At 41.1% G+C, this 12,403-nt stretch overlaps 1 protein-coding gene across 1 annotated transcript in view; it reads right to left on the bottom strand.

Annotated features, from left to right (window-relative positions):
* The window catches only part of STARD9 (StAR related lipid transfer domain containing 9), a 165,620-nt gene extending 154,807 nt beyond the window's left edge, over nt 1-10,813 (bottom strand). The window contains 2 exon segments of the mRNA XM_015420039.1: nt 4,044-4,113; nt 10,644-10,813. Of these exon segments, the coding sequence (XP_015275525.1) occupies nt 4,044-4,113; nt 10,644-10,690 (117 nt within the window). The 5' untranslated portion in view covers nt 10,691-10,813.
* Nucleotides 10,814-12,403: the final 1,590 nt, after the last annotated feature.

The raw sequence follows: 12,403 nt of genomic DNA, 5'->3' as shown, positions 1-12,403 counted from the left end.
CTTCTTTTACCTCCAATAAGGGTTTACAAATATGAACAGCATTAACATTCGAGTTCAGAATTCATAACAACAGGGTTTTTTTAAATATTCCTATATAATTTTTTGAAAACAGAAAGTCAGCCGCTGATTCTCTGTGATATTTATTCTGTAATGACCGGGACTGAATGTAAAAGGCCAGCCAATCAGAACCATGGAAAGTAAGAGAGCAGGTTCCAATAAACAATTACAAACCGATCAACTATATAGCACAAAGCCTTGTCCATCTGTTTTCCATGCGCTATCAAGAGTTTGAAGCTAAGTAATTAAGTAGTTTTTAAAAATGTATATAGCATCTACATTTAAAAATAATAATTAACACAGTGTGTGAGAGCCAGTGTGGTATAGTGGTTACAGTGTCATACTAGGATCTGGGAGATACAGGTTTGAATCCCCACTCAACCATGGAAGTTTGCTGGTGATCTTGGGCTAGTCACATACTCTCAGCCTAAACTACCCCACAGGGTTGTGGAACGATAAAACAAAGGAAAGGAAAACAATGTCAACTGCTTTGGGACACCATGGGGGAGGACTGGGCATAAATGAAGCAGATCAATAAACAAACAATAATTATGCTGTGATTCCAGTAAATTACTCTGACACAATGGAGGACTCTGTACTCTAGTACAAATGCGAGAAATCTTTGACTCTCCCACAAGCTCTGCATTTTTTTGTAAAACTGAAAAAAATGTATCTACCCATACAAGTTCATCGAAAAATCATCTACCTTATACATGCAGACAGGGAATACCCTAAAATGGTAAAGCAATAATTAGTATTCAAACACCAGTTCTAAAAACACAACTGCCCCAGAAAAGGCAGCCCTCAGCCTGCTAACTTCCTTCTGCTGACTTGATCCCGTGAAAGAAAAACGATGAGGGTAAGTTAGCCATGATAAATAGAATTGAATTGGTGTTGTTTTGGCTGCTGGCAGAACTTAAACTGGTCTTTCAATCAGGTAATTCCAAAGGATCATCTTTGAAAAATAAGGTTTACACTTGATAATCAGTCAAAAGTACGCCTCATTTAGCTCACTGTGTTTTATAATGACAGAGTACATTTTACTGAGAGCTCTAAGACTGGGTGAATATTCCACCTCTGCAGTTATACTAACGGATCTATAGCCATATTAAACTGATAGACTGGAAACAGAAAACCACACCAAAGCATATTTTCTATTCTCTTCTCCTTAAATGCCAACAAAAACATTTTTTTTTTAAAAAGGCCCACATGCCAGCTGCCACATGCCAACTCTTGCATGAACTTCCCACCACATCCTATAGGGATGCCTTGTCCAAAACGTAATCCTTGACTGGGTGGATGAAGTTTCTTTCCCTGAAGTTGCTTCAGTTGCAATCACCCAAACAGCACTCTAATCAAGACTTGGTAACTGTGCTACTCTCACAACCCAAGCCAAACCAGAAGATCTGCATGAAGATGACTATGACTACAGTCCCCAGATCATCTGGAAGGTCATATGTACTCCTATAGGACTTTTTGCTCTCACTTATTCAGTCTGATGCTGATCCTGCTATGAGGAATACAAATAAATGGAATGCTTTCTTGACTGACAAACTCAAGTGCAGCCACTTATTTGTCTCCCCTGCAACTCACAATGGAGGAATAAATTGGGCCTGTTCAGATTACTGTCTAGGGCCCCAAACGTCTGGTGGGTCAGGCCATTTTCTTGTTGCACCTGTATGAGCCCTGTGAACTAGAGAAAGGGCACCTGATGAAAGCCTTCACAAAGACTAGGAATATTGTTACTAGCTCCACTTCAGAACGGTATCCAGTCTACCTACTCTAAAAGAAAAAAATGAGTTAGCATCATACAATCTGACACCATGAACCAGGCCCACACACAGTTGGGGTCCTCTGATTTTTAGAGGGGAAAAAGCCCTTGCTGGGTGCTCCTTTCCTGGAGCTCTGTCTGTCTGAGCCCTTGAGTCTCTCAATGACTTTCTGAAGGATGCTGAAAGAGCTCATGGCATTCAAAGCCACATAGAACCAATAGAGCCCCTTTTTGCTGATCTTCCAAAAGTGGAAGAAAACACTGGTTATTCCAATGTCTCACTGCATTCATCTAGCCATAAATAAATATTACAAATAACTTTAAACAGTATAACCTAAATCTACAAGTTGATCTATTTAAGCAGTTGCTCTAGGTGTTCACGTAATCAACAAAGGCTGTCTGTAGGTAACAAACTATGACTAGAAAAATGTATATTTTATGTAACCAACATGGCGTCCATTGTAACTGAGAGTAAAGAGCAGACTGATCTTCTAAAAGGAACTAAACACTAGCTATGCACTCTTCTAGACTAGGTCCAACAGTGAACCCCTCTCCGGAAAGAACATAAAAGAAAGAGGAAAACACTTATCTAGTTATTTGAACTCTGCCAAGCTGCTTCCTAAGACATTTAAAATACTAATTATCTTAAGCAAGTCACCTAAAATAATCAGGCGGATATGGAGATACAAACAAAGACTAAGCAAGAAATAGAAAGCATCTGTCCTGTAGAATTCCCACAGTAATCATGGTAACTCTGTAATTCACTTATCTGCCTTCTGAGTAGTAAGATACATTGCCAACAGAAACTGGTTTTGGCCCCATTTTACTATTTGATGAAGGGAGTACAGCAGCATTCAGGAGTCCTAATGTCTGAAAAAAACAGCTCTGTTTCCCATGCCCCATAAAGGAAGTCTCCAAGAATCTCAAAGGGAAAGGATGTGCAGTCTAAAGTCAATTCTAAATGTAGCCAATCACTCATCACAATGTTAACTGTAGCTCACCACATATTTGTTAAATTTCCCAGAAATTAGCTGCAATAATATTAGACTCAATTAGGAGGAGGGAAGAGAAAGTTAACCAGATGTTTGGGACTATTTGCTTATCCTATGGTTACTAACAAAACCATAACATACTAACAAAAGAATGACAGCCTTGACAAAATGAAGGCATGTTAACTGAAGTACAGAGATAAAAACAATAACAGCATTGCCATAAGATTAATTTTGCATGTAATGTAATTTAAAAGATTCTCAGATATTTCTCTATAAGGAAGTCAGAATCTGTGCCAATTGTTTTTCCTTTGTATTTCCTTCCTGTTTTATTTTTAAGCTTGCTTCTGGGATATAAAAAAAGTCACTTCAACAAATTTTCCACAGTTCTGAACTACAAGTTTTTTAAATACAGGAAACGTCCTAGTAATACAGCTAATTCCAGGTTTTGACATTTTTTGGCCACCTGTATGCTCAATTTCACATATGGAACTGAAGATCTTTAAGACTACTCTGATCCATTAACACAGAGCCTGTTTTTATCAGCCTAATATCCGGTCCATTCTAGGGCCAAAACCCAGAAAGGCACATATGCACCTGATTTTTTTTTCTGAGTTACTTTCTCAAAAGGGACCAAAACAGAGCCCCACAGTGGGTTAAAAAAATAGTTTGGAGATTTGGTTAATATATTTTCAAAGCGGAATTCAGGGGGAAAGCCGCCATATATGCACCAGCTATATTTCCTTTTGAAGAAGTTTTTGCACCAGATCCCAAAACTGAGTTCAGAAGACTACACCTTGCCTCAGCTGAGATGAGTTACACCTGCAAGTCCATGGTAGGTCCCATCACTGGACGTATAACATGAACATTGCATGGAATTATATGCAATCAATAGAAATCTAGCCATTCAGACTAAAGGAACTCTTTGTATGTTCTAGCTGATGGTACACAGGTCATTCTCAGAAACTGAGAGCTCCCCGATCATGACCTATTCACAATTATTCTACTTATTACATTTGTATTGAGTCCTTCCCCCAAGAAGCTAAGGGAAACAACAACCCTGTAAGGAAGTTTATAAATAATGGTAGCTCAGCAAAATTATTGGCTGAATGTCAATTTGGCTCAAGATCTTACTGCCTCTACTCTAGTATACGCCATCATATGGCAGTCACTCAAATTATTATAACAGGGATTGTAGTCTTTCAAAAACCTAAAATAAACTGTACCTTTATGTTTCTAATTTTTGCCACTTTGTCTTCAACTTCTACAATTATTCTTCTTCCTTCTGCATGCTCTCTGAAAATAATACAAAAGTATAAATATTACAAAGAGAACCAACATAAGCAATTTTTTTCTGCACGGTACCTGTGTACCTCTAGTGATCTGTGTTAAATGTTATGACTTAGATAAAAGCACAGGTGCCACTGGTTTAAATGGAGAGTTAAGCATGTAATTAACACCCTGATTCAAATCAACAACACCCCCAAAACTGTGGAGTATACTCTACCATTTTGTAGGGCATTCTGTTGATGCAAGGAGATTTCTGCCAATGCAGTAGGGTCCTCCACTGGGAGAAGAACCTTGGGCATCAGTTGAAAGCTCCTTACACTGAATGAATCTGCTACCCCTAGGTAAGCAGAGTGGCTGGATACAACCCCATGTTTCTATATATTGCTATGTAATAATCTGTAATACTACTTTTGTAATAGTGAAAATTGTGTAAAGACAAATGGCTTTAAAGTCAGAAAATACAATCAGGAGAATGATTACTTCACTAAGTGACACACCAACACATATTCTGAATTTAGATTTCAAAGGGCAGAAGAACATAGAAACAGTGATAACCTCAAATAAATACTTTCTAGCAATATAGATGTATCAGGGAACAATCCTAAGCAGGGCTGCATCCACAAATCATTAGTCATTTTGCTACTGTTGCACTATACTGATAACTTACAACTGGACTGTTTGGCCACATAGGAAGATTCAGTTGAAAATTATTGCTGTTCCACAATGATAGCACAATATGTGTGGATGCAACCCAGGTCTACTCAGAATCGCTTCCAATACTATGTTACGTTTCATTTTTATTATGCAGCTTCTAGTGACAACTATATCTAATGCTGCTATTCCACTACACTTTAGGGTTGTTTTTAATCATTAACAAGGCTCCAAAACTGCAGTCTTCATCCCAAAATGATTAAAGTAAGATTCACATTTGCCATTACAGAATTATCACAGCTTATTCTAGCTTTTACATAAATCTCATCTATGGCCCCGGTCACATGTAAAGGTTTGGCCCGGGAGAGGGACGGATTGGGGCCGCAGCAAACGGGCGTGATCTCACCGCAACATCTGGGAAGTGGTGCGCACCTGTCCCCGATTGGTCCCGACCCCTGAAAAGGTGCAGCAAAAATAAACCACCTACCGAGGTGGTTCTTCCAGCGCGGCCGCATCAAGACCTAATATCACCCCAGCAGCTGCATGTGGAAGAGTAGGGAATCAAACCCAGTTCTCCCAGATTAGACTCCATGCTCCTAACCACTACACCAAACTGGCTCATACATACTTGATATATATATTGGAAGATAGTACAGAAAGTGTACTATGTGGGATCGCCGGCGCGTCCTTCTGCCGGCACATCCCCGGCTCCTGGCTGAACTGCGCATGCTCAGACATGCGCAGTTCAGCAGTCTCCCGTTCCCCACCGTGGCTTTCCCTGGCATCTGATCGTGCCGGGGAGGGAATGTGGGATCAATGTGATCCCGCCGCGGTGTGCCTATTTTGGTGCGGCTTTTTAAAACCGCACTTTTCCCGTCCTTTTTTCCCCCCTGTGGCAGGGGCCTATATATTCTGAATTTAGTACAGAAAAAAAATTAGTCTGATAATGGCCATTCCTTCTATTACACTTGCCCAACACTGCACCCTTTCTCTTACTGCCCCCTCATCAGACCATTCCTGTGGCTCTTACAGTGTAACAGTTCGCAGACACACTGGTGGCAAGAATTTCTTTAACAGTGTTTAAGTTGCTTAAGACAAATGCTAAGACAGGGCAGAATTCTAAAAGTTGGAACATCCACATTTAGCAAAAGCACAGCCAAATCAACTTGTATCTTCAGCCCTTGCCAATGCTGACTAATTTGGGACCTTTGTACTCACTTCCACCCACAAGGGAAGGGATCCAGCATTTGTAAATGCTTCATATGCTGTTCTCAGTCAGCCATTCCCATCATCCTCACATACGAGATCTTAAGGTGCAAGGTGTTTTCTCTTCTGAATATTTTCTAGGTACTGGGAGAATGTCAACATTTTAACTGTTTAATGATGAATGATCCTTATAATATTGTTGTATCTTAAAATGTTGTGAGCCACCCTGAGCCACACGTTGCGGAACAGGGGTGGGATATAAATCTCTAAATAAATAAAATGCCCTGAGCAGCACTCTAATTAAGCCCTTTCCCCGGATCACTGACTTCTGCCTCTCCAAGATGAGCAACCCCTTCCTAGCAGACGTAGCTGGTGCATCAAATAAGTAAGGGTACTACAAGTCCCACCCACTTTCTAAAGCCACTCCTAAAACATCTCCCCTCTGTTCACCCAATCTAATGCTCCTCCAGCTTGCTCTAACCCATCCCACCCATGGAGGTTCCTACAGTAGTTCATAGACAATATACAGGTAAATGCTAGCAATCGGGGGTTGGAATCATCAGGGCACTCTTACTCTCGTATCCTACTTATAAGCTTCCCAGAGATATCTGGATCATCTTCTGCACAGGTTCTGGCTCCTAGGCTTCAAAAAACCCTTTAAAAACCCTTTAAAAAAATAGGCCATCACAACTGCACATATAAAAACTTAGTTTTTAAGAAGCTGCAGCTGCCTCTTACCTTTGGAAGACCAACTACAAACATATGTTTGGCAAAGCTACAAATGAGTTTTTGTAGTAAAACTGACATGTGAAGCCCTTCAAAAACTACGTATTTACATTTTTAAGTTACTGTCAGAGGCAACCCTTATATTTTCTTTCCTTTTTTTGTGAGTATTGTGTGTGTGTGTATGCCTTGAAGACATGGTTGTCTTCTGGCAACCACTAGTGGGGCTTGGACATTTCAGAGAGGTGGTTTATTATTGTCTGCCTCTGTGTCACAGCCCTGGTATTCCTTGAAGGACTACCGTCCAAGTACTTGCCAGGGTTGGCCCTGCTTACCTTCTGAGATCGGGCTTGCCTGGAGTATCCAGATCAGGGTGTAACCCTTATATTCTCAAATGTACCAGATTCAGTTGGTGAGTGAGCTACGGTCTTGTCTGGGCAAAAAAAAAAAAAAAGATCTTGCACAATGAAGCATGCCCTGGCAACATCCAGATTAGCCTACTGCAATGAGCGCTATGTGGGGCTGCCCTTGAAAAGGATCTGGAAGTTACAAATGTTGTAGGCTGCTGCAGCCAGAACAGGCTGGAGTGGGTCATAGGGACTATATCTCTCCTGTCCAATCCACACTGGTTCCCAATTTGCTTCTGGGTCCAATGCATGTTGCTAGTATTGAACGATAAAAGCCAAGGATACCTTGGGGCCAGCATACCTCAAGGACTACCTACTCCCATACAAATCTATCTGACCTCTACAGGCATCTTCGTAAGCCCTGCTTCTGGTGTTCCTGCCACTTGGTGCTAGACAGCAACCCCAAGAAAGGGCCTTCTAAATTATGTTACTAAAGTTATGAAATCCCTTTCCCAGGGAGATTCATCTGTTCCTTTTTACCCTTTTCTGTCATCTGCCAGCAGGTAAAGACTTTTCTGTTTTGTCTGGCATTTCCTCACTGATTCTTATTGAATCAAATATTTTGTTTTAATGTATATTTCTTTGTATTTTAATCTTATTTTAAATGTTTTTATTGTTTACTACCTTGGGAACCCTTAAACTGGGTGGAAATACAGCTTTAAAATGTTAAAATATAATAACAAATAATGCAGACATACTTGTACCAACACAACCTAAGCTTCTCCCCTTCAGTCATACATATCCACCTGCAGGATTTCATGCTCCCTACACCTTTCAGTGCCTAGCTCTAAACTACCACACAAACTTGCAAGAAATGGCATTCATGCTTCAGTTGGCCCTTTCAGGCACTAAATGAGAATGTTAGGATATGCAGGATACCCTGCCAATGACTAGAGGATAAATCAGCAAGGGATATGATGGACTTTGCATGGTTCAGGTATGCAAGAATATATTTTTAATTTGTTCAAAAGCTAAGCAACTCTTCTGAAATCATTTTGCCTACAACATAAATGTTTATTTATTTTTAAAAGGTGAATGGAAGAATCCATGACAGAATCAGGCCTTTAAAAAAATCAAGGAAGTTACCTCAATAAATGAAGACCTTGACAGGGAATATATTGAAATTTCTAGTCCCCATTACTCTCTTGCTATTCTTCTTTTCTCCAGAGGAGGAGTTATTAGTTTCTAGATTTTGCACAGTTCCAGTTTTTCACTCTCTTTCCCATCCTCCCCAGACTTCCACTGTACACATGTTTTTAATTATCTTTTGTTATACGCAAGCACATACAAGCTCAAACAGTACTCTCTCCAGTATTTGTGAGAACTGACTCTACAGTTCTGTAAATGTTCAGCAATAGAGATAGCATGTGATATTAATAAACACAAATTCAGCCCATAAAGTCTATATAGGCCTTACTGAAGATAAGACTGGGGATGCATGTGATTACTACGCTAGGGTAAAACTAACCATGATAAAATACTAGTGATTCCAGTGTTTAAAAACAAGAAGATCTCCATTACTGAGTACAAGCAACACAGAACTGCATATTTGCATGTTTTATTACACTGATTGCACAAAGGTAAAACTAACCACATGCTAACAGCTTGTCTTTTAATGGACAAAAGGTAGGAAAAGCACATCATTGGTAAGTCTAAGTCTTGGTAAAAAGCATTTAGCCAATAGTATAAGCCAAAATTAGCATACGTGTGAATACACAAAATTAGAATAGCTTAACTTGCAACGAGGCATGGACTTCTTGTATGTCCATAGGATAAATCACTTTCCACCAGCATAACAAGATAAGAGGTAATTCACAGCTAACTTCCAACTATCCTAAGAGCTGCCTCTTAAGGAGTATCATGAATTCATTCAGTATTGCAGACTGCCGTCTTGGCCTTTCCAGACATTTCAAGAAAAACACATTTGGCCTTGAAACAAAAGTCATGTAATACACAAAAGTAAAGAAGGGAGAAAGAAGGCAGGAAAAGGTATTTCAGGCTATGATCTTGAGGCGTTTTGTCTGTATCTCTAAAGGTAAAGTAAAGGTTTCCCTTGCTCAAAAGCTAGTCAAATCTGATTCTAGGGGGTGGTGCTCATTTCCAAGCTGAAAAGCCAGCACTGTCTGAAGACGTTTCCGTGATCATGTGGCTGGCATGACTAAACATCGAGGTGCACGGAACGCTGTTACCTTCCCACCGAAGCAGTATCTATTTATCTACTTGCAATTTCTTGCTTTCGAACAGCTAGGTTGGCAGGAGCTGGGCTCAGAGATGGGAGCTCACTCTGTCCTGTGGCACTAGGGTCTTGAACTGCTGAACTACAGACCTTCCAGTCTGCAGCTCAGTGTCTAGCATAGTATTAATAATGCCAAATCATGCACTCATAAAATAAAATGAGGAAATTGGCACAACAATGGAGCACACAGTACACACAAAAAACACCTTCACTTGGTTTTCTGAAATTGGCTAGGGCTATGGAAAAAAAGAAACTACATACTTCTTTTCAAACTATTAGTGTCACAAACTAGTACTTGTTGAACACTCCAGCACTGAAATCCTTAGGACAGCATGGCAACCAATGACATAAAATAAACAGCAACAAAAATCATGATACAGCATGGGGGAGATTTCTGTTGCTCATCTTGAGTAATGTCACAATTAATACTTAGGGCATTTGTGCAGCCCACTCCCACATAGCACACAGAAAAGCAATGGATGTGCTAGCTGTTAAATTACATTTTCTTAGGAACAAAATACTACAGGTCATGTGGTGAAAAGAAATACCTTCTTGAGGGAAATCATTTAAATCTCATACAACACATTCACAACTGCACAAAACCCTTATATGATTCAGCTCACACATGAATTAAAAGTAAAATGTAATCACAAATAAGAAAGAATTCCAAAGGAGTACAAGTGTATCATACAGACGAACCATCGTTTATGAAGCAATGATACACACACTTCATCAGTAGTAAGATCCAATAAACTCACTTCTGAGTATACTTGAACAAAAATAGCCCACATCAAACTCTGTAAAGATTATTTTGACTACTGCAACAACCTATCACGCTGTACTCACTTTTATCAATGTCACATCTTTATTTTCACCACACTTTTATCGACGTCACACTTTTATTTTCACCACACATTCCAATTCAATACATGAAATACTTTATGGACCATCCCACAGCAATGGGCTAGGAAAAGTATATATGTCACACCACTGTGGCAAAGAACAGGATCTGGAGCACAACCTATTTTTGCCATCACAGTCTGGCATTCGTTCCCTTTGCTTTCCAAGCCCCCCGGCCGCCCGCCCCGTTGGCATCGCAGCCAGCACATGGCTATCTGGCAGCAGTGCATAGCTAAACACAACTTTCAGGAGAAAACATAACGGTCACACGCTCGAGCCCAGCGGGACATCCTTATGATGCAAACTACCGTTTACGTAGAAAAGGCGTGCTCTTCACCGTGTCTGCACACATGTATATACATGTCTATACGTCTCTTCCCCCCCCCCCAATCTCCCCACAGCCACCGCCCCACCTTTTGCTCAGAGGCCGGACCCGCACAGCCACTTTGACATTCGCCATATCCCGTCTCAGCCGCGGGAAAAGGCTCCACCACACGAACGTCGCAGCCGCCTGAACCCAAACTCCACATCACATCTCCGACGCTCAACAACAGCTGCACTTCATGAGCGTCACTCGGACTCCAAATACACCGACCCCCAGGCGGAGGAAAAGCGGCCCAGCCCCGCCCAGCCCGGCTGCCTCTGAGGGGAGGGCCTGCCAGCTTGGGAAGAAAAAGGAAATGAGGAGGGGCTGCGCTGCGCACTCTCTTTCTCCTTTCTTTGAGGCGCTGTTTTGTTTTGTGGCTCTGTGAGCTATTCTAACTTTCGTCGCTGTGGTGCAGCTGGCTTTCAAACCCACACTGGAAGTTCTATAATAATTCACGCCGGCCGAGAATTTCACTCCAATCCAGGATGCCACTTTAGAAACCCTCTGGCTTCTCATCAGAACACCTGTTTAACCGTTTTCATATAAAGCGGAGGCGGACTGATTTAAGCACGCACGGGCGCACGATTTACAAAGATATCAAGATTTTACTAAGACACACTAGTTCATGTTAACTGAAGGCGTATCTTGCTGGAGCAGTTTAGAATTTGTTGCAAGAATTCAAGCAACCCGCTTCATGGGTTCCATTGGTTACCAATGACCTGTGAACAATGGCAATCCTTCAACCTATTCTTAGATAGGGCTGCCAACGCCTACGTTGCACCTGGAGATATTCCACTATTATAATTGATCTCCAGACAATCAGTTCCCGTGAAGAAAATGGCTGCTTTGAAGATTGGACTCCATAGTATTATACTCTGCTGACCCTCCCCAAATCCTGCCCTCCTCAGGCTTCACCCCTCAAATCTCCTGATATTTCCCTGTTGCAGTAAGCATGTTTTGTTTTGCAGTGTACTTACCTATTTACCTCTGTTGGAATTTGTGATCCCGCTCTTTAATACTGATGGAATGTATTTCTTGGACACCTTTGGGCCCATGATAGTGTGTTGCCACCATCCAGGTGGAGCCTGGGGTTCTCTCAGTATTACAGCTTATCCCCTGGAGAAAACTGCAGCTTCAGAGGGCAGTAAGCAGAGTGACTACAGAGGACAGATGTTCTGGGACTTCAATTTCTCCTATGAAAGCAACATCGGTTCTGAGCCCCCTCCCCTCCCCAAACTCTGCCTTTCCCAGGCACCACCTGCAAATCTCCAGAGATTTCCCAATCTGGAATTGGCTACCCTAGCCCATGAGAGCATTTTGCAGATAGGATAGAAACAAAAAAAAATGCCATTTTACATTCAATATTCAAAGATCTAACAATAGAAACGTAAGAATTTGGTGTAATAGGCAAGGAAATGATTCAGGGGTGGCCAAACTGCAGTTTGGGAGCTGCATGTGGATCTTTCACACACTCTAATTCAATGTTAATAAAAAGCAAATTTGCATATTTTCCAATAAAAATGTGTGTGTAATATTTGTTCATGTCTTGCGGTTCTCAAACATCTAACGTTTATTCTTTGTGGCTGTTATGTTAAGCAAGTTTGGCCACCAAAACTTCCATTTTCATTGCAGAACAGTTTTAAGGCAATCTATGATCAGACCAAGTGATTATAAACATAGAGATTGTTACGTAGAACATATGGAGCTGTCTTATCCTGAATCAGACCATTGGTCCATCTATGTCAGTATTGACTGGCAGTGGATCTCCAGAATCTTCCACGTCCCCTGCTACCTAATCCTTTTAGC

This window comes from Gekko japonicus, unplaced genomic scaffold (assembly GCF_001447785.1).
Source record: "Gekko japonicus isolate JY-2015 unplaced genomic scaffold, Gekko_japonicus_V1.1 scaffold27, whole genome shotgun sequence".
Lineage (NCBI taxonomy): Eukaryota > Metazoa > Chordata > Lepidosauria > Squamata > Gekkonidae > Gekko > Gekko japonicus.
This window is presented reverse-complemented; position numbering and strand designations above follow the sequence as displayed.